The 27,245-nt window shown below is 41.5% G+C and overlaps 1 protein-coding gene across 2 annotated transcripts in view; it reads left to right on the top strand.

The window, feature by feature from the left end:
* Sidt1 (SID1 transmembrane family member 1) overlaps positions 1-27,245 on the top strand; it is a 97,406-nt gene that overhangs the window by 40,544 nt on the left and 29,617 nt on the right. For both annotated transcript variants that reach the window (XM_031363958.1, XM_031363959.1), the window contains exons 4-10: positions 4,010-4,055; positions 8,969-9,070; positions 9,852-9,935; positions 11,954-12,041; positions 13,662-13,733; positions 14,286-14,379; positions 22,777-22,820. In XM_031363958.1, coding sequence (XP_031219818.1) covers positions 4,010-4,055; positions 8,969-9,070; positions 9,852-9,935; positions 11,954-12,041; positions 13,662-13,733; positions 14,286-14,379; positions 22,777-22,820 — 530 coding nt within the window. The remainder of the gene's footprint in view (positions 1-4,009; positions 4,056-8,968; positions 9,071-9,851; positions 9,936-11,953; positions 12,042-13,661; positions 13,734-14,285; positions 14,380-22,776; positions 22,821-27,245) is intronic.

Genomic DNA, 27,245 nt, shown 5'->3' with positions numbered 1-27,245 from the left:
CACCGTGACCAAGGCAACTCTTATAAAGGACAACATTTAATTGGGGTTGGCTTTCAGTTTCATATGTTCAGTCCATTATCATCATGGTAGAAAGCATGGCCTCATGCAGGCAGAACTGGTGCTGGAGGAGCCAAGAGTTCTACATGTTAATCCAAAGGTAGCCAGAAGGAGAATGTCTTCTGCAGGTAGCCAGGAGGGGACCTCTTCCACACTGGGTGAAGCTTAGGCAGTAGGAAGCCTCAAAGCTCATTTACACATTGAAACCCTTCCTCCCACAAGGCCACACCTCTTAATTGTCCCACTTCCTAGAGACCAAGCATATTCAAACAACCAGAGTGAGAATGACCTTATGGGATTTAGTGAAGTTATCTAGTAGTAGTAGTAGTGGTAGTGGTAGTGGTAGTGGTTGTAGTAGTAGTAGTAGTAGGAGGAGGAGGAGGAGGAGGAGGAGGAGGAGGAGGAAGAGGAAGAGGAGGAGGAGGAGGAAGAGAAGTAGTAGTTGTAATCATCTAGATGTTTGCATATGATCAAAAATTTCTTCTATCACAATAGTACATACCCATAGTCTTAGCACTTTGAAGATAAAGGCAGGAGGATCAGGAGTTCAAGGTCATCTTCAGCTATGCAGCAAGTTTGAGACCAGCCTGGGCTACTTGAGACCCTGTGTCAAACAAATGCACCAGACCCTGTACTCCAGAATTTCAGTACATGCTCCCTCTTCTCCCTATCCTGTCTGCCCCATGGACATTAATTCATATTTCCTTGTCTCAATCCTATTTTTGCTACCTTTATGTTTCTAGTAGGTGTTTTTTTAAGTCTTAATTCAGGGCCTCATAGAGTTGTAGTAGGGTCCTTGCCTAGCATGCATGAAGCCATGAGTTAGCCACCTGTCCAAACTGTGTGGAATCCCATGCCTGGAATTCCACCACTTCAAGTAAAGACAGGAAGACCAGAAGTTCAAGGTTATGCTCAGCTACAAAGCAAGTTTGAGGCCAGTCTGGAATACACCAAATCCTGCTTCAAAACCATACACATACAAAAGAAATTTGGATATTTCTTTATAGTAACAGTAACAAATTTTACCAGCCATCTCTGTGATAATCTCCTAGTGCTTGGGAGCATAGGTCTCTTTATATCAGCAAGGAGAATGCTTAAAACAAGAAGTGTGATATACTGGGGAGAAGTCCGGGGAATTGACTCAGGGGCAGAAATGTTTAACATACATTGTAAACAGCTACAAGATATTCAAAGGATAAAAGATTTAACTAAGAAAAACAAGGTGGATAGCAATAGAGAATGACACTCAACATTGACTGACTTCTGACCTCCACTCCCACGTGTGTGGGTACCCATAAACATGGATACATGCACACACACACACACACACACACACACACAAGGACAGGGGGAGTAAGGGAAGAACTTAGTTGGATTGGTCTGTTACTTATTTTGAAATGATCGCGAGAAATGAAGGATCAGAAAAGGCAAAGCTGATAAATAAGAGAGTTGATATTTGTAGATGCTGAGCCCCAGAGACAGGAAGAAATAGTGGGATCCAGGTGCACAAGGGCAGATCCCCACCCCAGAAGGATGAATGAGATGTAACAGGAGGGCCAGAAGAGCTGCAGTAGGAAGGGAGCTCACAACAGATGGCAATCAGCAGATAACAGGGAATGGTCGTGTGAAGTCCATAGTGCAGAGTAATATATACATCATTTCTCTCAGCAAACAAAGTGGGATTTGGAACACCTTCAGTGCCCTGCCAGGAGCTCACTGATATGACACTTGAGGTCCTGTGACTCTTACAGTCCCTTACTCAAAACTACTGCTTGCTCCTGGATCTCCATGCACTCACCTTTTCTTCTGTCTTCTATTTTATTATTCTCCCGTAAACACTTCTTTCTTCTTCCTCCATCCCTCTGTGCATCCTTCTGCCTACTCTTTCTCCCATCTTCTTACGTGCATCTCCTTTCCCGACTTAAGAGTCTCTCCTTCCCCCTTCTTCCCTTACTTTAACAGCCAAAGCAGCTAAACAAAATTGGGCTTTAATCTCTTATGTAAGCATTTGTTTCCTGTGTTTCATTTTGAAACAAACAAATGGAAACTTTGATGCCTCTTGCTCAAATACTAAAGGTGCTGGTAAGTTTCCTTTGCTTTGTGCTGTTAACTAGTGGGGGCCTATAAGATACACTTTGCTCAGCTCTGTCAGGACCATCCTAGCAACTATTGTTTCATCTCCATGGACTAACTGTTGATTTTGTACCTACTGTTAGCTCCTCAAAACAAACAAACAAACAAAAAACCAGAAGGCTTAAATGTTTCTGTTTTAAAGACAATAAAACCCAAGGAACCAAAACAAACAAACAAACAAAAACAAAACAAGAAAACAGAAAGCCTATGTTGATTACAATTGGAATTCAAATCATGAGGGACATTTATAAAAATCAAATTCCTGGTCAAAGTACACAGATTGCTTCAGGAAATCTCATGCATTCTGTTGCTAACCTAGAAAGTCAACATTGACTTTGTCATTCCTCTAATCTGGCAAAGAGAGCATTAAAGGTCCCATGTTGTCCTGCTAACAGCAGATGACACTTCCCAGATTTGAAAGGGCTTGTCCCAGGCCACACACAGCACAGCACTCTGGCCTTTATCCTGGATGTGGACTTTAAAGTGGATACACCATTTCATTTGATAGTGATGCTGGCATTTAGATGACTCGAGGTCAGATGTTTACTACAGTGTTCCTGTAGAACCAGTCACCCACGTGGGTAGCAATTTATGTCAAGAGTTAATATATAAAAAATTGCACCCATTTCTGTGAGCTCATTTCTGAGACCAGACCAATGACAGCCCAGCCAATAGCCATTACCTTTGTAATGGTGCTCAAACTTTATGACTTTAAGTAATGTCTCTTATTGTGTGCATCTTGCCTAAGTGTCTTGACATGCCATTTCTAAAGAAATCGTTAACTTTTAAACAATTTCATTTTAATAAGAGGAATATTGGCAGTGGAAAGTCTTCGGAGAAGCCTAGGGAATGAGGATGGTGAAGAGCCCAGAAGTTCAGGTTCAGACTCTCAATGCAAGGAGGAAGACAACATGTGAGAGTGGGCCTTTTATCAGTCTTGGGAACTCAGGTGTGGTGGTCTTAAGAGTGGTCTATAGCGCTAAGATGAGGCCAGAGCCACGAAGAGCATGTGCAAAAGAGTAGCCCTTGCAGAAAACAAATTTGTCTTTGTATTTCCCAACCTCTTGAAATACTCCACAGATGTTAATACCAGAGAGCGCTTGGTGCTACAAAACCTTATGCCTCTTACAAAATTCTAGGTCTCTTCCTCTCTGTGCCTGGATCGTTGCTTATGCCTTAATATATTGATAAAGCTATTCACAGTAAATTCCATTGAGAGGGCAAGTAACTTTGTTATGTTCTTTGGGTGGTACTTTTCTTTTGTAGATGGGCTTTAGAAGACAAACCTAAAGCCAAAGAGGATGAAATTTTGGAAAATTCAGCAGGTGTTGCAGGAGACTAGGAGAAGTTTGGAGCAAGAAAAAGTTAGTGCTACTCCTGAGGATTGTCCCACAGTGGCCATCTCATCATCCTGTTTTTAAAGCTCTGCTCTTTTGTGTGGGTCCATTAAAGTTAATGTGAAGTATCACCTACCTTACTCAAAAGGACTCATGCCTGCATTTCCTCTCTCGGGACCCAGTTCTCATGACCAAGCTCGACTGATTATATTACTTGATTGGAATATCTTAAGAGCGTCCAAAGGCAAAAGCAACCACAATGACCTGATGGATATTTAAAGATGTAAAACCATCTTCTTCCCCAATTTCATCATTCTTTACTGTTGAAAATACAAAGTCTTCTTGAAGTTTATCAGATTGCAGAACCAAATATTTTTCAAAAAGGGCAAGGCACTGCACATCTCGGTTCAGGAGGTTGTCCTTTCCGGAGCTAGTTCTTGTTGCCAACCCATTTGTTCTCTCACTTTTCCCCCATTTCTCAGGACGAATGTTGCCTTCTACTTCACTGCCAGCCCCTCTCAACCTCAGGTAAGTAAAGGGCTCCCAAAGCTAATAAGAGCCCACCTGCTGGTGCTGCACATAGAAACCATGGGACAGGGAGAGTGAACTCAGGATGTGTTATTATCCTGGATCTTGCATTACGTACTCTTGGTTGTTAGTGAGATCTGGGACACAGCTTTTAATCTTATCACCTTTATTCAAATAAAATGGGAAGTATGCTAGTGTTCCTAGGTGCATATGTCATTGCATAAAATCATGTGTTGATATGTTGCAGAGAATGTTGGATGGTCGGTACTAAGTGCTATGGGAAGGATGAAGAGAAGCACAAACTCGGGGATTATAGACCTGGTGATTGAGGTGGGGTGGGGAAACAAAGCATGGAAGGACTGCAAATATATGCAAATGGCTGTTCTGAAAATATAAAAATAAGACAGAATCCCATTCCTGCCGCAATATTGGCAGATTGGATCTGTGTCCCCTGTCAGTAAAAATAATTAGCTATTTTTATGTGTTCCTTAATTAAAAATAACCTCAAGTAGAACAGATACATGAAACTTTTTTTTGAGGTTGTTTTTCTGATGACATTCCTAACTATTTTTTTCTTTCGTGGTTTCTGAAAGAATCTATACTGTAACAAGTTTAAAACAGGTTCTTGGCCCTATTTGGTGGTTCATACCATCATCCTAGCACTTTAAACATCAAGTTGAGAGAAATGTGAATGAGAGGTCAGACTGAGCTACATAGCAAGCTCCAAGCCTTCCTAGGCTGCACCCTAAGACACCATCTTGAAACAAAAAGAAAAGACTGGTCTCCAGCCACAATACTTATCCTAGGTTTTGAAGGCTTTAATATGAGTTCGATCATAAAAGATTACCTAGCTTTTGTTTTGAATACAGTAAAACTGGTGATTAAATAGTATAGACTTTTGTAAGTCTATTACAATCATTGATGTGCTTGTAAATATTTCACAACTAGTTTGAGACAGGGAGACACTTGATGCGTACCTTCTGTCCATCCCTGGGGTATAAATTCCTCCACCAAAGCTTGTGGCGATTCTCCTGCAGGCTTTACAGCAGGCAGGGAAAAACAATCAGGGTGGGGTAAAAACGAAACTCAGCTTAGCCCAATTTTATTGTAACAGGCGCTGGAGCGGGGCTTCTAGAGTCTGGCCCACATCATTTTACTTTAGCCATATTCAAGCACAGCACAGTTTTTTAAAAAAGGTATTCAGGTAACAGCTTAATCCCAAGTACACAACAGTTTAAGGTATATTTACACTGAGATTCTTTACAAAGCATATCTGGCTTCTTTCACAAGAATAGGTACTTTTGACTCAGAGATAGTGCCCAAGATTTAGGGTCTAGGGATTTTGACTGAAGTAAACGTAAAAGTGGTGGGTGTCCGCATTGGCTTCACACTAAGATAACATAGAAGTCACTTAGGTTTGACTTCATGCGTGATGGGTGGGTTTTATAGCCTAAACGCAATGCTCAAGACTTAGGGGCAAGGGTCTGGGATAAATAAAAACAAAAATTCCAGAAGATATGGGCAGAGCCTGTCTCATCGCACAGCAAGAGATCACCAGGCTGTAAAACTACATCATTCCTGGCCTTCCAGGAAGAGCAACCATGTACCTTGTTCCATTGAAGAGGTAAGCCGTGTGTTTAACTCTCCTGGCTTCTCTGTTGCTTATCTGTGTGAAATCTGTGTGAACAGGGCCTTTTTGTCCTCTACGATAGCAGATTTCAAATGGCCCACATGATGTCATTCGTCATGTTGAGAATAGATATACAAAGCAGTAAACCTGTGTAAATGAACTCCCACTTTCATGTGTAGTTCTGAGGATTGAACTCTGGACCTTGCCCACACTAAGCAAGTGCTCTACCAGCTGAAACACACACACACACAAAACTGGCTCTCAACAAAACTGAGATCTGAAGTTCCTTTCTGTGAAAATCATCCTGTGTGGATACTGACAACCAATGGCAAGGAAGGCAACAGGACACAATTTGTTCTTAATAGTGACCATTTAAATTCAAGTGATATTCTGGGGGACCTAGGTAGGTGGGTCGGCAATCAAGGGTGCTTCACTGCTCTTGTAGATGACCCAGGTTTGGTTCCTAGGACCTGCGCGGTGGTTCATAGCAGCATCTGATTCTAATTCTAGGGCATAGAATGCTTTCTTCTGGCCTCCTTGAGCACTGTGTGCTTGTGGGTATACAGGCATAGATGCAAACAAAACATGCACATAAAATTAAAAACAGAATCTTTCTTTCTGATTAAAACATATTTTGAGGCAGGGGTCTAAAACATTCCTTTGGAGTTTGTAATAATTTAGAGATAAATAAGGCTGGTAATAGTTTGACATGTTTATAAATGTTCAAAAATATTGACAGTTTACAAAAAACAGCTAGTAATATGTATTCTTTGCTCACACTAACACTCTTGAGTTAGAAACTATGGCTGTCCTGAGACCACTCTAGGACCTCTAGGCTTCTCCTTGGAATAATCCTATTTTGTGTGTATTTGAATCATGCTCCAAAATACAGTCATACACATCATGGAAAGATTTCTAAACAGGAATGTGAATGGCATTTTTAAATACCGACATTCTATCTATATTGAATTAGTTTTCAAAACAGCATTAGTAAAGGGCATATTAGAATACAAAATTAAATTTTGACTTTCTTATCTCTTTTAAAAAGTGATACATCTACTAGGTTTATAAGATATGAGAACTGTTTGCGTAGGTTTTTCTACAAAACTTTAAATCACAAATTTGATGTTTCTTATACACTTGTCACACTTGAAATTATTGGGCTAAATTCTCCACACACACATATCCCCCATTTTTAAATGTGTTTAAAATGTTTAAAAATTAATGTGTTCTTTCAATGGATTTGTAACTGAGGTAGGTCAATAGTGTCACTTTTTTTTGCTAGCAATGCTGCCTTTGGGTCAAGAGAGAAAGCTCAGAGGTCAAGAGTACACATCGCTCCTGCAAAAGACAGAGCTTGGTCACCAGCACCCATCTTGGGCAGCTAATGAATGCGCATAGCTTGCCTTTGGGTCTTAGTGTGCACCTGCCGCAGGCCGCCTATCTGGGCCTCCCTCAACCCCTGGGAGAAACGGGGTCCTAGTCAGGTAGACAAGGTGTAGGCAAAGAATGACAAACAGAGCCGACACAAGGGTGTATTGAATCTGGATGTATTTCTTAAAAATGGCATCAGACTTTTACAGTCATTGCAAAAGAGAGATGGTAAATCTGGCAGCTCAATGGTTGAGGTACATCTGAGGCCATCTAAAACACACTGAGTTTAAAGCAGTAGCTATGTCCTCTGAACTGGTGCTGCATCCCCTGGGCCCAAGTGCTCTGGGCCCGGGGGACTGCGGATTGCATGAATCTGAGTCCTAGCCCATCTAAGTTCTAGTTCTAGTCCTTCTGCGAGTCCATAGTGCTAGTCCTGCATGTGAGTCCAAGTCCAAGTCTTTATACAAAGTGACAAGCAGGCTTAAGTAGCATACAGCAAGCAGGGCAGATGACAAGAGTCACGTAGGCAGGTGACAGTCACATCAAGGTCAGTGATCTTACTGACCAAGATCACATATACAGTTGTGAAGCAGGCAGAAGAGCAATAGTGCCCCTCCCTGCAGGGGCTAATTTGGTATTCCTATACTAGTTCTATGGTTTTGCTGGAGGCAATGACTAGGGTTCTGACCTAACACTTCTAGCTAATGTCCTTGAGTGGAAGCCCTTCATTACTCTCTAGTATGCAAAACATTTCTAACTATTGTGAACTATCTATTAGCCTAAGGAATGTGCTAGACCTCTGTTGCTAGGTCTGGCGAGGCAGATTCCTTGAGAGAAATTCCAAGTTATGGACAGCTTGGTATTAAACTAGTATAGGTTGGTAACATTGTATTGGCCAGGAAACAATGCCCAATCTAACCATTTATGCATCATTTTTGGGGGTACCTTTATGCCTAATTATGAGGGCGTGTTGACGATTGGAAAGACTGATCTTGAGCACATCTGAGTTAGGAGATACCAGCGACTGTCTGAATATCCAGGAGGCCCAGAACTCCTTTGGGATTCTTATTGCCTCTTATCCTTAATCAGGCTTTTACTCCCGATATTTTGGATGTGACTGGAGTAGATGGGTGTGCATGGCAGGCACCCTCTCTGGCCTTTGCAGGCACCCACACTTGTCACACATGCACGTGCACACACACACACACTCACAGAGAGAGACAAAGAGAGAGAGAGGGAGAGGGAAAGGGAGAGGGGGAAGGAGTCTACTGACACTTGAAAGATACATTTACCCAAAGTCATGAACATTATTTCAAGGGCTCAATGTCAAACTCAACCTTTTGATCTAAATATCTTCTCAAGAATATCTCAGGGAAAGGATTCTTTACCAAAAGGTTTAGGAGAGACTGACATAAAGCTAATTCTTCCCTCTGACAAGGTCAAAATTCTAGAGGAACAGGAGCACCTGCTATTCAAGGCGTGGTTTCGTATTTCACAACTAGCACACAGTAAGAACTTGTTATCTGACGTTACATCCTGTGTATCTCTGACTTCGAAAGAGACTGACGGCAGGGTGCCTAAGTAGAAAGTGGAATGAAGCCCAGTATAAGCGTGTTGATAGGAAGTGTCCATATCATAAAATGGAAAGGCAGCCTTGTGTAAATGGGGACTCACCTTTGCTGCTCTCGTCCTCACGTCTGGCACAGCACCCTGTGGGGAAGAGTTCATTGCTCAATATGTATGAGGTGAATGGATGCCTGAGTCAGTGGCCAGTCACTGAACTCTGCATGGGAAAGTCACACATTATGGTAGAGAGAGCAATCCCATGCTTGTGGGACGATGGCTTACATTTCTTTAAACATTTCCTAAGACTGATAATAGATCACATCTCTCTTTTTCTCGTTCTCAGTATTTTCTGTACAAATTTCCTGAAGATGTGGACTCTGTTATCATTAAAGTGGTGTCTGAGAAGGCTTATCCGTGTTCAGTTGTCTCCGTTCAGAACATCATGGTGAGCCCCAGTACTGTCATGTCAGCCTCCTAGCCTGTCAGATCACAGTGTTCCACAATAGACGGGCTGGGGACCTGCGTCCTCCTCTTACCATTCATTATTCCCAAATAATAACAACATACAAATAACGCCCATGTACCTGAGTGGGCAGTCTGCTTGCTGACACTGATGAGTGATAAGAAGTAGCTGCCTTCTCAGCAATCCAAACAAAGGAAAGCAGGAGAGAATGGGGCATGACAAACAACCAAGAAAACCCAGTTGTGAGTTCAATGAGAAAAATAAAATAAAAACCTACCACCTGTTTTGGTTTTAGAGTGTTATCAGACCCTTTTGGTATCATAAAACATTAACCAAAGAAAGGGGGGAGGGTGTTATATACTTAAAAGCAATCTTCTTATAGTTTTCTTAAATATAGAGTGATTCTGACATTTTAGGTCAAAGTACAAGAGGCTTTTTGTTTGTTTGTTTTTTAAGATAGGGTTTCTCTGTGTAGCCCTGGCTGTCCCGAAACTCACTCTGTAGACCAGGCTGGCCTCAAACTCAGAGATTCATCTGCTTTAGTCTCCTGAGTGCTGGGATTAAAAGTATGTACCACCCTGCCTGAGAAGCCCAAGTTTAAGAGGACCATTTCATAGCTGTTCTGCAGAGCAGTCTCCATGGCGTCTAGATTAGTTTGACTCCCTTGGCCTGTGATCCGGGTGGCACAGTGCTGATACCTGCCTGTGGAAGAATATTGGGTGACAATGCTGATCCCCTGTCTCTTGTCTCTCATGTGCTTTAGTGTCCAGTGTATGATCTGGACCACAATGTGGAATTCAATGGTGTCTATCAGTCCATGACCAAGCAAGCTGCCATCACGCTACAGGTGAGATATTGCTTCTGAGATCCCAACAGTCATGGGGCCCAACTGATAGTTGCTTGCCCACTGGACCAAAGGAGAAACCTGTTCGTTGTGTACCTTGGATCTCTTTTCTCTCTGATTGATTTAAAAATGGAAAGCGCTCTGCTTGCAGTCAGTGTCTGGGTGGTGGTGGTGGTGGGCAACGCTACCCTTCCAGGTGTTCTTTTATCTCCTTGCGGGTTCTTGGGACTCTACAGTGTGGTAGGACATATATCTGACAGATTGCTTATTGGGAAAAGGCCAGATGGATCCAATTTATTCAGTGAGGTGTGGCAATTTAGGGTAGAGTTTATTACAGCCATTTAAAACAATCAAATGTATTATAATAATTTCTACCAGTAACACTCACCAAAAGTTGGATTGAACTCTAGACAGAATAAAAGATCCAAAGGCATATGGGCTCTATTTGAGGACACTTTGTCCTTTTGGTATTTGTAATTAAACTGATACTTCAGTGGTGTTTTATAGCAAAAATGTGTGTGTAAGTATATATATATATATATATATATATATATATATATATATATATATATATATATATATTTTGTTGTCATATTCCAAGAGATAGTCTATCCCAGTCTCTCTAGATTGGTACTTAAGAAATCTGTGACCTGAACTGTCCCTGTATCCTAAGGCAACATTGCTTGTTGATTAATACACGAAAAAATGGAGAGAATCTAAGTATAATTTAGATATCAGACCTAAAAATTCCTATCAGTCAAACTTCAAGTTTTGAGCATCAGGGCCTTAATACCCTTGCTGGTCGTGTTTATTTCTTCCTTAGCATACAAGAATGATGTGATTCCCCCAAATAAAAAAAGGATAAAACAAACAAACAAAAACAACAACAGAATAGGTGTTCATTTGCTTTCTAGTGTTGTATAAAACACCATGACCAAAAGTAACTTGGGGAGGAGAAGGTTTAATTTGGCTTATACCTCCATATCACGCATGGTTCATCATGCAGGAAGGCAAGGGCAGGGAGTCAAGGCAGGAACCTGGAGGCAGGAAATGAAGCAGAAGCCATGGAGGAAGGCTCCTTACTGGCTGTCTTTCCATGTTTCATTCAGCTGGCTTTTTTTACAAAACCCAGGACCACCTCCCCAGGACACCATCCACAGTGGGCTGGGCCCTCCCACATCAACTATTAATCAAGGACGTGCCCCACAGACTTGCCTATAGACCCATCACAGGAAGACATTTTTCTCAGTTGATCATCTCTCTTCCCAGGCAAAGCATTGCCACACTTACAGTATGACTACCTTCAGTGTATTTGGCAGTAAATTGTTATTCCTTTTCTGGACTTGTGCTTCAGGTTTTTGACATTTTCTCAGTGAACTAAACACAATATCAGAAATTTGAGCATGGCAAAAATGCCTGGGTAAAAGAACTATAATATATGGTTTCCCGAATGGGGATTAACTCATGCACCAGGACTGAAACAGCACAGGCACAGAAATAAAAGCTAGAGCCACAGCTCAGGCCTCACCCAAGTCCTTTGACTCCCTGGCCTCCACTATTTATTTAGCTAGTTATTACATGATTTTAGACAAGTTACTTTTCATTTTAAAATAAAACCAATCAATTCCTGAATGTATACCTGTTCAAGGCCAAAATGGGTTACATAGGAAGACCATCTCAAATATGTATGTATGTGTATGTACATGTATATACAAATGCCATTTGGTAATCTAGGCAATTGGCGTTACGGCTTATTGTGTTCATTTTAGTACTAAGTCCTCACACGGGCACAGATTTTTAAATTGTCCATGCATCCACTTATATTCATTTCTTGGACGGAGTAATGTTCCTGGATGATCTGTAGCAGAGTGTGAGAATGTGGGAGCCCTTCCTGGGGACTTAGAGAGCAGGGGCGACCTGTCCTTTTCTTCCTTTCCCTTACTGCCCCTCGCTCTGCTGGACTGTCTCCTCCTGGCTGTCTTTCTTTCCTGTGAATCATGAGATTATTATGTCCTACACAGAAGAAGGATTTTCCAGATGAGCAGTTCTTCGTGGTATTTGTGATAAAACCTGAAGATTATGCCTGTGGCGGATCGTTCTCCATCCAGGGTAAGAGGCACTGAGGGATACTTGGGAGGGAAGAAAAGGAGGCCAAAAGCTCATCTGAGGGCCGAACAACAGCGACTTGACAAGGCACTCTAGAGACATTTGGATAAGAATATAAAATAAACTTAATTCCATATCTAAAGGTAGTATGGCTACTACAAAATGTCTCTTAGTACCTTCAGCTTTCTAATATAATACTTCAACTCCTTGAACATTTTATACAATGTATTTTAATCATATTCAGCCCCCACTTCTACTCTTAATTCTTCTCAGATCCACCCATTACCCCCCCTACTTCCTCCCAACGTCATGTCCACTTTAGTATGGACACATAGAGTCCAGTTTGTAATGACTGTTTCTTCCTGGGCATGGGGTCATCTACTGGAGGATGGTCAATCTATCAGGAGCCACTCTTTTTCCTTTATACAGAAGCTATCAACTGTTGATGGTAGAGATTCATGAGCTCCTATCTTCTCAATGTTAGAATGATGAGTGGATTGATTTTGTGGAGCTTTTCAACTTTTTAAAAGTCTTATACCAGTCCATATAAAGTGAGGTCACTTAGTAGGCATTTCATTTGCTTCTGCAATGTAAATGCAAAAAGGTCTGTTTCCCGGGCCAGTGGGAAACCAACTGATCTGAGATGAATCCCTGGATTCTATGTGGTAGAAAGAGAAACTCAACTGCAGTAAGTTGTCCTCCATAAACACACATGCGCACACATACCACACACACACACACACACATGCACACGCACACATGTACATGCTCAGAAAGAGATAGAGAGAATAAATGAAATAAAAACATTTTTTAAAGTCCATTTCCTAAGAGGGAGTCACTTATATACATCAGTAATCAGCCCTTCCACAAGGATGTACAAGGAAAAATCTAGTTTTATCCCAGTTGCCAAAATTCTACCTCCTAAGACAGTAAGAAAGCCAAGCATGTTATCCCAATAACAAGGGGTTATATAAGCTCTAATGCAAATGCAAATAATTGTGTTGCCCAGAGAGTAGAGTAGGCCTCTAATTGAGACCACAGACCCCCTGCTAATGGGCCATATGTCACTCACACAGAGGGTGTTTTCTGTTGAGTATTATGTCTCCCTTGGTTTCAGGTGACATTTCTACTTGCGTGTACTTTAATCTCTTAATTATGTAGCTCTATAGGCTTACCAGCATTGTTTAATGTTCCTGAATAAACTCCAGGGCCTTTGATGACTGTATAAAGAAAAACATTTTTGCTGGCTAGGAAAAATGCAAGCAAAGGAGGATGTAGTTGTCTGGTTTGGCCACGTTTCTCTTGAGAGGTCTGTGGACATCAGGAGAAAGGTCAAGTCTTTCATAGTGGAAAAGAAAGGCAGCTATTCCATCTCATTTACGTCAGCTGGTGCTACCAGAATGCACCCAAGCAAAGGCCAATCTGAGAGTTTTCATCAGAGGGACATCTGACATGTTAGATGCTGGATCTTCCTCCAGTTCTTATACATCAGTCAGAGTGGACACTGTATAATACATTGTATAATACAACTGCCAGGATGGTGGATGAGAGTCTAGTATCTGACCCATTGTGTTCTGGGACTTGTTTGTTTGTATGTTATTGTTTTGTTTTGTTTTTAACCAGAAAATGAAAACCAAACGTGGAATCTACAAAGATCAAAGAACCTGAAAGTGACCATTGTCCCATCCATCAAAGGTTGGTTTGGCTCTGGAGTGTGTTGGAAAGAGTCCTGTATGGAGAGATCTATCATGCTACTAAATGCTAATGTCTCCCTCTCAAGGGAAGCCATCATAAGAATACTAAAGTGTATTTAACTTACAGATAGGATTAGATCTTCCGGGGTGAGTTTTGGTGGTAGAGTTGCTTGCCTAACTTGTATGAGGCCCAACAGCACAGAAAGATGGGGAGTGGAGGGAATAGGGAAGGAGAAATAGAGAGAAGGAAGGGGAGAGAGAAAAGAGTGGGGAGAGGAGAAATAACAGAAAAGATGAATGGAAGCAAGGAGGGAGGGGAGTCAATTGTAGAGTTGTATCCAGTGATCTTTTCTCCTCTTCCATGGCTGGTCATCACAGCAGAGCCACTTGTGGTTAGCATCCCGGTGGCCTCCCACATTTCTCAGCTCCAGTGACATTTTATTAGGATTTAAGAATGGATGTGATGGAGGTGGATCCTTTAAGCAGTGCTGTCTCCAACACAGCTCTCCTATTTCCAAGGACGAGCTGACCAAAGCTGTTTCTCTCTCCCCAGAATCTGTGTATGTGAAATCCAGTCTTTTCAGTGTATTCGTTTTCTTGTCCTTCTACTTGGGATGCCTGCTCGTTGTGCTTGTCCATCATGTGAGGTAAGTCCACAGGTTCTTCATCCCTTTTGCCTCTCCGTGCGATGTTCAGAACATGGGCTTTGGAGCTCACTGAGTGGCCACTAAGTGTGGTCTTAGGCAAGCTGCTTTTCCTCCTGTACTTGTACTGCAGGTTTCTCTTAATGTGGAACGAAGGGATACTTGGCTCACTTACAAATCTGAAGTCAATGTCCCACATAACATGCTGGTAAGGTTTTTATTGTGAAACCACAACAGTAAGGCAACTTGTCTGTGTATATACCTGAGAATACTCACTGCACATCCTGTAGACTGTCAGGAAGTGCCAGCTTTCTCCAGCATGGAGTCTGGAATCAAACTGAAGCATTCGGTCAAAAAGTAAATTGAATGCCTAAAATAAGTCTTGAGGTCTAGTCCGCAGCTGGAGTGATGTGCTTTGATGCATATTACCAGGTGCACTAATCTCCCAGTAAAATGTTCCTTCATGGGGAAGGGAGAGCTAACCATGCTTTCATTTGAGCAAGGAAATCTCCTTGCTTAAGAATTTGGAGCATCCATGGCTGGCCTCTATTCCTCTTTTCTACTTCTCTCTCTCTCTACCTTTCTCTGCCTCTACTACTCTCTTAACTTCCCTCCCCATGCCCTGAATAAACTCTATTCTATACCAAAAAAAAAAAAAAAAAAAAAAAAAAAAAAGGAATTTGAAGCATCCCCACACCCACAGTTTTAAACATAAATAAATAAATAAAATTTTCTAACACTCTCTGCCTCTCTCTGCAGGGCTGAGCTTTGAGAATTCTGGTTTTGTTATGCTTTCTGAGAAACATCTACAAAAGGATGACAGGAGGCTTACAGTAAACAGATAGAGTTTTCCCCCCTCTCATCTTAAACGTGAGAAAAAATATACAAAGACAGCAGAGAGCCATGAGAGTGTTAGGTAAGCCACACACCAACTGTGAGAAGCGCTCGTGGCTGCTTCCTTGGCAGAGCAAAGGCCCATCTTTCCAACAGGAAGCAAGTCTTTCCTACACTCATAAAAATTGAGACCCTGCCTTCAACCTGCTCCCCACCTGGGGTATGCCTGCAATCCCATCACTCAGGAGGAGGAGGAATATTAGCAAATTTAGAGTCTACAGGAACTACCTAGAGAGTTCAGGGCCAGCCTGAGCTACAGAGTGGAGAGCTTGTCCCAGAAAACCGAGGGCTGGGGATTGGCTCCATGGAAAATGCTTCCCTAGTGCATGTAAGTCTTGGGTCTGAGCCTTGGCACAACTAAAAATAAATAAACAAAAACGGATCCACCGCTATCCAAGCCTGGGTAGGTTGAAGCACCAAAATAATTAAGCAATATGCGTTGTAGGCCATTTGAAAAACTGGAAATATATGAAGACGTGAAGAGAGGAAAGATCTCAATATCCACAAATATATATCCAGTGAATCCAACAAATTTAGACTAACAGCTGCTCATCAGGGTAAGGTGCTCCCAGTAACATGGACACTCAAATAAGTATATCCCCGCCCCCCCCCCAATAGCAGGCCAAGGGCTCACTGATAAACACAGAGGAGGAGCTGGGATTTGCAAACATCACAGCTAACGCGTGCTCAGGTTAAGAATGGTCATTAGAGCAAGGTCTGTACTCACAGCTACTCCACAGGCTGAGGGAAAGGATTGAAAGTTCAAGGTCAGCCTGGGCTACAGAGTGATTCAAGTCCAGCCTGGGCAATTTAGGGCCTGCCTCAGGACAAAAACTAAACAGTGGGCTGAGATATAGCTCAGTGACAGAGCACTTGCCTAGCATGATGACCCCCAATAACATACTAAATAAATGTGTATGCAAGCATTAAATTTGAAGAATTTGATTTCTTCACTCTGTAGAAATAATGAAGGTAAAATCTATAACAACCTCAAATGGCACAAGAAAAAGTTTACATACATATAGATGAGTGCATGCTATAAATTAAAAACAGGTAGATGAGCATTGCTAAAGGTTAATTTATATGTAGATGAGTGTGTGCTGTAAATTAATATATATGTAGATGACCAAGTGCTATAAATTAACATATATGTAAATGTGCTATAAATTAACACACATGGAGACATTCAAGTGCTATATGTTAATATATATGTAGATGAATATGTGCTATATACATTTGGAAAAGGAGAGCTGAGGAATAGAGCTAAAGCCAGGCTTATTGGTGTAGACACTGGGGTGACAAAACACGAGCTTTGTGAATTCCCAGAAGTCTAGGCGACTGGGTGAGATCCTTTCTGAGAAGAAAGAAAAAAAGAAAGAAGACAGGGAGACAGACAGACAAAGATACTGACAAGATAAAGGATGTATCAAGAAATATCCTACATTCTATTTTTCTATTCATCCTTGAAACATCTCTGTAAATTGAAAATTATTTTAAATTATAAGGTGAAAAAAAGAGCTTGACATGGGGTGCCCATGGGAATGCCCCAGCTTAGCACTCTGGAGTGGGAGCCAGGAGCACAGGGAGTCCAAAGTCATTTATCCTAGACTACATAGCGAGTTGGAGGCTTAATTAATTACACAAGATCCAGATGTTTTTTAAAAAAAAAAGTATTAAAAACAAAAGCTTAGGATACAGGCAACCAGGCATACCTGAAAGTATGTATATACATGAAGGACTACCAGCTTATTACACCAAGTTACAGTTATTAATGTGTTAAATATAGCTGTATGCTTACTATGTGCCTGACGGTGTACTGAGCCCTCAAGGGATAGTCTCGTCAGATGCCCTGAGCCACTATTATTGAGATACTGTGATTGTCACTATGCAGAAGGTCAAGGAAATTGAAGCACAGAGGAGTTAAGCAGTTTGATCAAGGAATCACACCCAATACCTAAAGGAGCTAGGATTTGAACTCAAGCAGTCTGGCTCTAGAGCCTAAAGTCTTCAACAGGCTTGATCCAAGTGAGTCTTGAGTGGTAGTATCGTAGGGTAGATACCAGAGAAGACTGATCAGACATAGATAGGTTCAAGCCAATAGAAAGTCTTTATTAGCCAGCAAGTACACTGAGTGTTCCAGTGTAGTTCCGGATCCCAGTGTAGCACTGAACCTTTCTCAGGATGAGCTTTTAAACACAAAAATGATGTTCTGGGCTGGGATACTTCATTTAATAAGACCAGAAGTGGACCTACAGAAACTAAAATCCAAGGTTAGTATATTTTTTGAGGCTTCCACAGAACTGTGTGGACTTTGATGGGTTAGATATTTTCATTTTGGCTGGTGGGGCTGACTACATGCTGAGTTTTACAGCCTGAATGGCACTTCCAACTTGGAGTCAGTTGTGCTAAGGTCGGTCCTGTTACAGTAGAGGCCTATGAGAAAGGACAGTCCCGGGCCAACAAAGTGTGACCACCTGCATACACCTGAGCAAGGCTATCATTGTACAGGAGCCAAAAGGTTGCCTGTTTTGCCTTAGATGAGATTCAGGGTCGCAATAGAGTCTCCTGGGGGCTGGAGAGGTGGCTCAGTGGTTAAGAGCACTGACTGCTCTTCTGAAAGGTCCTGAGTTCAAATCCCAGCAACCACATGGTGGTTCACAACCTTCCATAATGAGATCTGACGCCCTCTTCTGGTGTGTCTGAAGACAGCAGCAGTGTACTTACTTACATATAATAAATAAATAAATCTTTTTTTTAAAAAAAGAATCTTCTGCTCCTTAGCCAGACTTTTCCTTCTAGATTTTAGGATCAGAAAGCAGAATGTTTTCTCTTTAGTCGGTCAGCTAATAGGCACCATCCACACCCAAAGGGACAAAGACTGGACTAATGTCTAGCTGCTTGCCATCATCTCTAGAGCTGTTAATTCTGCAGCTGAGGCAAGCAGAGCTCTTGAAATCCGTGCTCAAACTCTGTTGAAAGTGTACTGCCGATGACTTTGCTACAGTCAAGTGCCCAAACAGAGACTCTTTCCAAATATAGAAACACTGAAATAGAAACACAGAGACACAGAACCATTTGGCGTGCTAAATAGGGGACTAGACGGAATGAAAATGCTAATAGGCGGACTCCTTCACTGAACTGAGTGAAACAAAAGTTTCCATACAACTAAATAAAGGTCTCTCAGCTGAATGCTGTTTTCTTGATGAGTCCCTATGTTTTATTATTGACTTATGTGCGATTTATAGTCTACAGTATGGGATCATGATAATAAACACTTGTGACAGACATGGCCCCAAGTCTTGGGGAGCTAAGAGATTCATGCTCTCTTGTCATAAAAATACCATTTTCTTCCCACGTTTACCTCCTATCTCAGCATGAGTGTTTTAATACCCTCTACAGTGGAAGTTCAAGCTTGGAGTAGAGCACTGAATATGTGTTCTCTTGTTCTTTTCAACAACCCTGCCATTCATTAAGCCCAACTGTTCAATTCTATATTGAACAGAATATTCACTCATATATTTTTGATTCCTTTATCCACTGCTACATTGTCATTTTTTAAAAATAACTATATATATATGTATATATATAACATATATATACAAACACACACACATATATATGTATATATATACATACATACTATATATATGTGTATATATGTATATATATAGAGAGAGAGAGAGAAATACACATACATATCAGTATACAGTTGTCTCAGAAGATGATGAAAGGGCCAGCTAATGGTTCTGTTTTGATTAATATCTCCAAATGATGCATTTAGAAAAATAGTTTCTTTAAGAAGAAAAATACAAACCATCAACTCACTTCTTGAGATTACACAGTTCAGAGACTTTTAGTTTCATCATACTGAGCTTAGAAATCTCAGCTGGATGTAGCTACAAAATGTAACCTGCTGGCAGGTCCAAGAAACTGGCAATCCTGGACTGGGCTCCTGGTCTCTGATATTCCCACAGGCCAGCCAGGGACTGTGGAATCTCAGAGCGAACAGACAAATATAAGCCTCAAGCTACAAGGCTCAGAGGTTTTCCCTGTATCTACTGGAGGACAAATGAGTCATGAGGCCAGCCCAGTTTCCAGACTGATTGTCAAGGTGCACCATCTCATCCAACCCAATATAAGTCTCATCTGCTACGTTTTAAATTTGCTAACTGGATGATACTTCCTGCCTCATCTTAGCGGTGGAAATTACTTAACTCCTCTCATGGAAAATGGTAGTGGTTTTCACAACAAAATCCAAGCATGGGTAAAGCCCATTATGCAAATGCTCTCTCTCTCTCTCTCTCTCTCTCTCTCTCTATATATATATATATATATATATATATATATATATATATATATATATATATAATTTTTTTTATTTATTTATTTATTTTTGCTTTTTCAAGACGGGGTTTCTCTGTGTAGCCCTAGCTGTCCTGGAACTCACTCTGTATACCAGGCTGGCTTTGAACTCTGAGATCCACCTGCCTCTGCCTCCCAAGTGCTAGGATTAAAAACGTGTGCCACCACCACACAGCAAAGAATTATTTATCTATTTTATGTATATGAGTACACTGAAGCTGTCTTCAGACACACCAGAAGAGGGCATTGGATCCTATCATGGATGCTTACAAGCCACCATGTGTTTGCTGGGAATTGAACTCAGGACCTCTGGAAGAACAGTCAGTGTTCTTAACCTCTGAGCCATCTCTCCAGCCCCTGCTTTATGTTCTTAGAGCCGAGATAATTACTTGCCCACCAAATTGATCAGAAAGGCCTATCCCACAGTATTCTTTTTCTGGGTGAAACAGTTGGGTTGAATTTTAACTTTTCTCCTTAATGATATGCTTTGTCACTCAACAAATACTTAGTTGTCAACTCCTGCATGTCCAATCCTAACCCAGAGGTTCATGAACAAGAGTCTACATACTCTACTACCACCTCGAGTACAAAGGGAGAATCACACGGTCACATAAGCCAGGGAGGAACAAACTCAATGGTAAAGTTGAGAATGGCTAAAGTGACCCTGCTTTGGATTTGATTTGATTGACAGAGAGCCATTTGGAAGCACTGCTATCCAGCAGTGTCAGGATCTAGTGAGGACAGTGACTTTGCAGGGAACAAGAGCAAAGGCCCTGGAGCAAGGATAAGTTTGGTGTCTAAGAGAAAAAAAGATGTTTGAAGAGAAGTTCTTTGATGGAAGATGGGTGTTACACCTTGGGGAATTAGAAAGTAAATAAGCTTGTGTTAAAGCATGAGCGCTTCCGCTCTGCTGCCCTTCTGCTGCCCCTCCCCTCCAATCTCACACACACACAAAAAAACCTCATTTGAATTCTCACAATAACTTGATTGACAGTGCCAAATGGTACGTCTAGGGGAAAATGGCTTCTTTGAGATAAAATTCATAAACCATCAACTCATCCCTTCAAAGTGCTTGGTTCAGGGGTGTTGATTCACAGCTGCACGACCATCACCACTAAAACTTATGTTTCAAAATAATCTCATCACACCAAAATGAGGCTACACGATACAAGATCAAATACAAAAGCAATTTTATTTCCATTGCTAGCAAGGAACAGCCTGAAATAAAAATTCCAAAGGAATAAAATACTAAGGAGTTCAGCTTAAAAATTAAGTGTTAGGGTTATGTATGATGAAAATTGTAAAACATTTCTAATGAAATTAGAGAACACTTTCCTTTTTAAAAAAAAAAAGAGCTTCACATGTTCATAGGTTGGCCTGCTTGCTGGTAGGCAGTGTGGAATACAGGATAATGATCATGAAAGAATGTCCAGTCTTAATCTTCAGAATTTGTAAATATATTATTTGGTGCCACCAAGAGAAGTCTGCAGGTATAATAAGGTTGTGACCAGGATCTCTGATTATCAACGTAGGACTAACATAGTCACAGATGTCTAATGAGGAAGCTGGGGAGATGGCTCAGTGGTTAAGAAGGATCCTACCTCTTCCAGAGCACCTAAGTTTGATTTCCTGCACCAGTTTCAGGGGGCTCACAACCACCTGTTCAGGAGAGTCTGATGCCCTCTTCTGGCCTTTGTAGGCAATGTATCCATGTGCACATACTTGCACACAGACAAACACATATACACATAAACTAAAATACTTTTCATTTCATAAAAAAAATGGGTAAAGGGCTTAAACAGATATTTCTCCAGGGAAGATATATGAATACCCAATTAAGCACATGAACAGATGTTCATCGTTAACCCTTAGAAAAATGCAAATCATAGCTGCAATAAGTTGCCAAGCTCTAAAGACTAGGCATAATAAATAAATTAAATATAAAATGAGAATTGAAACCAGGCAGTGGTGGTGCATGCCTTTAATCCCAGCACTTGGGAGGCAGAGGCAGATTTCTGAGTTTGAGGCCAGCCTGATCTACAGAATGAGTTGCAGTACAGCCAGGCCTATACAGAGAAACCCTGTCTCAAAAAAAAGAAAGAAAGAAAGAAGGAAAGAAAGAAAGAAAGAAAGAAAGAAAGAAAGAAAGAAAGAAAGAAAGGAATGAAGGAAGGAAGGAAGGAAGGAAGGAAGAATGAAAGAAAGAAAGAAAGAAAGAAAGAAAGAAAGAAAGAAAGAAAGAAAGAAAGAATTAGAAGAGCTGTAGAAAAATGGGACTCCTCAGACTTGGCTGTAGGAATGTGAAACAGTGCTTGCTCCACAGCCTTTGTGGAAAGCAGTTTGGAAGAGTAAAACATAGAGTGGCCTCATGCCTGGCCCCTCACCATCTAGTTATATACCCAAGAGACGTGAAAATAGATCTATAGAAAAACATGAACACAAATCGTCACAGCAGTTATTAATTCACATCAAAGAGGAACAATAAAAAAGTACCCATCAAGGGAAAACAAATAACTGAAATGTTGTAGACATCCACTTGAGTGTTATTCAACCTTAAAAATATTGATGGACTAACACATGTTACAATATAACATTAAAAATAGTAATATGTGCCATGGTTTCATTATGTAAACTATCTAGAGGAGGTAAATTTATAAAGACAGAGATAGATTGGCGGTTCCCTAGGGCCAGGGGAAAGGAGAGAAGGAAAACTAATTGCTATAGATATACAGCTTCTTCAGAGGGGGCCGTGAAAATGTTCTAAAATTAGATCCTGGTGGCAGATGCACAAGTCTTTGGATATATTAAAACACATTGAATTGTGTGCTATAAAAGACACTTATTATGATGTAAGCTTATATCTGAAAGTGAATGAACATTACTAAATAATGCACATGCTTGAGAACAGAATTACTGGATCATATGGTCAGTCTATGTTTGGCTCTCTGGGGAACCGCCAAATTTTCTTCCAAAGTGGCTATGCCATTTTAAATTCCTACCAGTAATTTCTCCAAAGGGCCATTTTTAAAAGATCCTAGAAGACAAAATTTTCAACAGAGTATAAAGGAAGATAATGCAAAATGCTGAACCCTAAGAGGATGTGTACACGTGTGTATACATATGTATTTGTGTACTTGCTTGCAGGTTTCAGAGGAAATCAATTGATGGAAGCTTCGGCTCCAGTGATGGTAAGAGATTCCTTGGTTAGTTCCCAACCCTAATGGTGTTGCATGGTACAAGCCACATCCTTTTTTGGTACCTTTTGTCTCTTTTCTTTTTTCTCTCTTGATTTTTATCTCAGAGCCCTCTCATCCACAAACCTTCTACAGAAGGCAGAGCTAGCAAGTAGCAATTTATAGTTGGTAACTTTTGAGATATGGATCCCACATGAAGACTGTACCCAGAATACTTCCAATTATTTGTAGAGCACTTGCAACCATTCATCTTTTCAGAAGTTGTCTCAGCCCTGGGATGGAACTGCTCACAGATACTGTTTGTATCTGGTGAAAGAGACTTTTTGTATCCCAAAGCTTGGGAATAGCAGCAAGAATGTGTTATGTCGCTGGGCAGTGATGGTGCACACCTTTAATCCGAGCACTTGGGAAGCAGAGGCAGGCAGATTTCTGAGTTCGAAGCCAACCTGGTCTACTGAGTGAGTTCCAGGACAGCCAGGGCTACACAGAAAAAGCCTGCCTCGAAAAACTAGAAAAAGAAAAAGAAAAAGAATGTGTTATGTCAATTTTTATGAAGTGCACTTTTCCCAAATTGAGATAAAAGCTTTATGTATGTGTTTGTTTAAGCATGTAGAAAATCAAAATATTTGAGACTATCAAGCATAATAAAAAAATGTACTAATTGAGAATCCAGAGTAATTAGATATCTAACCTGTTCCTCCCCTCTGAGAATTCACAAAGGATTTCAATTGTCTGCTATTTTTATTAAAACTTAAAGCTTCAAATGTGCTGAGTTTGACAAAGCCCAGGTCGCCATGAGCTCCTTTGCTGTTTGGAAAGGAGTGAGACTTGATAATGCAGAGGAGATGGACCTCAGCTGAAATCAGGCAGAGCCACTGATTAGTCCTGTGCTTGAGTCCTCAGAACCCTGGAGAAATACCAACTCACTTCAACCAGCAGGATGTTCTCTCTCCCTTTGCTGGAAGGCTTGGTGGTGTTTACATATGTCTTCCTTAAGAGACAGCTTATCTGTTTTTCCAACTCCCCCTCCCCCAAGCACTTTGTTTTAATAAACATTCAATTGCCAATATAAAAGACTGAAAGAAAAAAACAACAACAACAACAAAAACCACCGCTCTCACTGTTGTTTGTAAAATGCTTCAGTTCATTTGCCCGAAGCTCATCTTTTCTACCACACTCTAAATTGAGGCCTTTAGCACTTGGGCCCAACTCCAGCAAGTTAGATTTCATTAGGTGCCCTCTGAATGGAAGGTCCATAGTTTAGTTTCTTCCAATGTATAAATGAGGTAACTTGTGTTTTATAATCACTAAAAGAGTTCCGTGTTCAGAAGGGGCCCTTAAAATGTCAAAACATCCCTCAACAGGGCTCAGGCTCGAAGCAGATCACCGCTAAAAGTCAGGTACACTGAAAATAGCAAAGAGCTTAGAGGTGCCTTCAGACGACAGACAAAACTGAGTGATACTAAGGACTGGAGGTGTACTCATTGTTTTCCTGTGGATCCATGGAGCGGGGGCAATCGTTTCAGGATATGCTTTAGACCTACTTCTAGACCAGAGGCTCCTACGACTGCAAATAGAAGAGGCTAGCCTTCAGAGTAGATGGCATATAGTGTACTAGTCTGTTTCTCTGCTGGCCCCTGAACTCTCTATTTGACTCCGAAGGATACTGGGAAGATGGGTTAAGGTTCAAATCCTCATGGGGCAATGTCAGAGGAGAGCCCCCCCTCCAATTTCTTCTCATGTTCTGTTGTAGACTGTATCGTATGTCACTATATAGAGATAGCTTTATGGCTGTGGGTGTCACTCAGTTGGCAGAGCACTAAGCTAGCCTGCTCCAAGCCCCAGCATCATATAAACAGGTTGAGATGGTGCATGCCTGTAATCCTAGCACTGAAGAGGTAGAGGCAGCGGGGTGGGGGGGTCAGAAGTCTTCTAGATCATCCTCCAGACTACATAGTGAGCTCAAGAACAGTCTGGGATGCATGAGATCATGTTGCAAAAAGGGAGCAGGTCAAGAAAATGCACTTTTAGAATTAATACTAAGTTCTCTCTCTCTCTCTTTCTAAAACCATACTTTTTCCCAACATCAACATTATTGATATTACAAGATTCATGATTCTTTGTTATTCAGGATTCACCATATTGTGTTGGATTAAAGTATACTTTTTCTTGCACAACTGAAAGTGTCTTGGCCAGACATGGCCAGATACCTTCTTGGGGTAAAGATAGATAATCACCGAGTTGCATGCCCTAGCTCCTGGGCACAGGTTGAGGATACCTAAAGAAAGCAGGTGTGTTCTTCAGTTCAGGAAGTAGAAAGCAGGTGTGCTCACCTCAAACAGCTTTGAAATGGGGTGGAGATAAGGAACCATTGTGCAAAGAGAAGCTGCAGGCCAAGATGGCACCACCTCTGATGTCCCATGACCAAGAGTGAGCCAAGACCTAACCGACCAAAAAAAAAAAAAGAGTGGCAAGCTCTAGCCAGCCAGGGAAGAACCGCCTAGTGACATTCAGGATTATGGAGCTGAGCCCAGTGAGATCAGCCAGGAGAGAGAGCCAGAGAGGAGTGTACTACCATGAGACCCAGGAGCCTTCAGAGGAAAATGAGGCTAGAGAAATGCCTTTCTCTCCTTTTAGGAAGACCTAGAGTCTATGAGGAGCAGGAATCCCATGGTGCTCAAAGCAAAAGGAAACCCTCTGAGGACTGGGCTCAGAGCAAATGCTAAAACAACAGGTTCTCCGAGGGCAAGAAACCCCATGAGATTTGATATGTGCTGTCCACTCATTGGCAAGCTGGACACTTTGCTTGTGTGAGGTCACTATGTTGCTGCACATGTTTATATGTGTATGCTTGTAATGCACTTTAAATATATACAATACAAATAAATTTTGCAAAAAGGAGGTTAAGTTTTAGCAGATAGCAGTGCGACGAGTGGCTCTCTATCCACTACCTGGCTGGATGGAGAAGCTTCTTGAGCTCTCAGCACTTCTATTTTACCATCTTTAAAATGGTGACAATAATAGCCTGTACCTCTTAAGGCAGCTGAAAAGAAGAGTGTCTGACACAACTCGTTTTCTTCAGTCTGAGGGAATGGCAGCCTCCGTCACAGCAAGCAACGCATCAGGAGCTCTGTTCATTGTGGTGCTTTTGGTCAGCAGGGGCATCAGCCAAAGTCTATGTTCTAATGAAGCCAGAGCTGACCCAAGTCAAAAGGACACAGCCAAGCATCTTCACACAATGTTCTCTGTGCTCCAAATTTGATTCTTAATGTTTAAGAGTCTAAAGCTAGGCTGAGACTATACCTCAGTGATAGAGTGTTTCCCTGTCTCGTGCGAGGCCTTAGATTTGATCCCCAAAGCATATGTATCTACCCCCACACGCCCCACACAAGTGTCTAAAGATAATCAGTTTGTCTGCTTTGATCTTGGGTGTAAAGCATGCATGATGTTCAGATCATGTTGTACATTTAAGGGCTAGTCCATGGGAGTTCAGAGAGCTGAGCTCTCTAAATAATAAATATGTCAAGCCCAGTGACAAGGCCAGGGAATATGCTTTCTGAAGGTCAGAGTCGCTATGCTTCAGGCCCTGGAACAGGCTTGCCTGCCAAGACCACTCCATTAGCTTCAAGACTCACTGACCAGCTGAGACAGCTCTAGGCGAATACACAGACTGGAGAAAGGAAAATCAGTCGCTTAGGCTTAGGTTTGTCTCCTGTCTGAAACTTCTGAACTTGGCACGTAGCTACTTTCTCCCATAGGGGAAATCAATAGGGGCACAGTGGGTTTGGAAATTAAAAACACGGTCTGGAGCCTGGAGAGTTCGAAACTATGACTTTCTGAGAGTCCATCATTGGGACAAAGCCTGAAACTGGGATAAAGGAAACACCGTGACTAGGGAGTACTCAGAACATTTGCATTTTTTACCTCTGTGATACATCTTAGCTTTTACGGAACAATGAATTACATTTTCAGCAAAAAATACTGAAATACATTAAGAACAAAGATGCTTCCAAGTATTAGGTGTGTTCACTGAAAACTACTTCCCTACCAGATCATATGACATGAGTTGTCTGGGGATGTGGATGAATAGTAGAGAAATTGCATGCAATATGAAAGGCCCTGGATTCAGTTCCCCAAATCATACAGAAACAAGAGAGAAAGAGAGAAAGAGGGAGGAGGGAGGCAAGGAAGGAAGAAGAGGGAAAGAGGAAAGGAGGAAGAAAGACAGAGAGGTAGAGAGAGAAGCTGAAAAAGAGGAAAATGAGGTCTCACACTATGATACAGAAAGAGGGGACAGTCTAGATTTGGCCCTAAGCACCCACAGTGATGGTTCCTATATTAAAGTGGAAAGTCAAATTTCAAGATTGCTACTTAGTGGCTCAGCTACTTCAAGTCAAGTTGTTTGACTTCAGCAGCTGA

This window comes from Mastomys coucha, unplaced genomic scaffold, assembly GCF_008632895.1.
Source record: "Mastomys coucha isolate ucsf_1 unplaced genomic scaffold, UCSF_Mcou_1 pScaffold12, whole genome shotgun sequence".
NCBI classification, from domain to species: Eukaryota; Metazoa; Chordata; class Mammalia; order Rodentia; family Muridae; genus Mastomys; species Mastomys coucha.
Note: the sequence above shows the minus strand (reverse complement) of the source record. Positions and strands in the feature narration are given on the sequence as shown.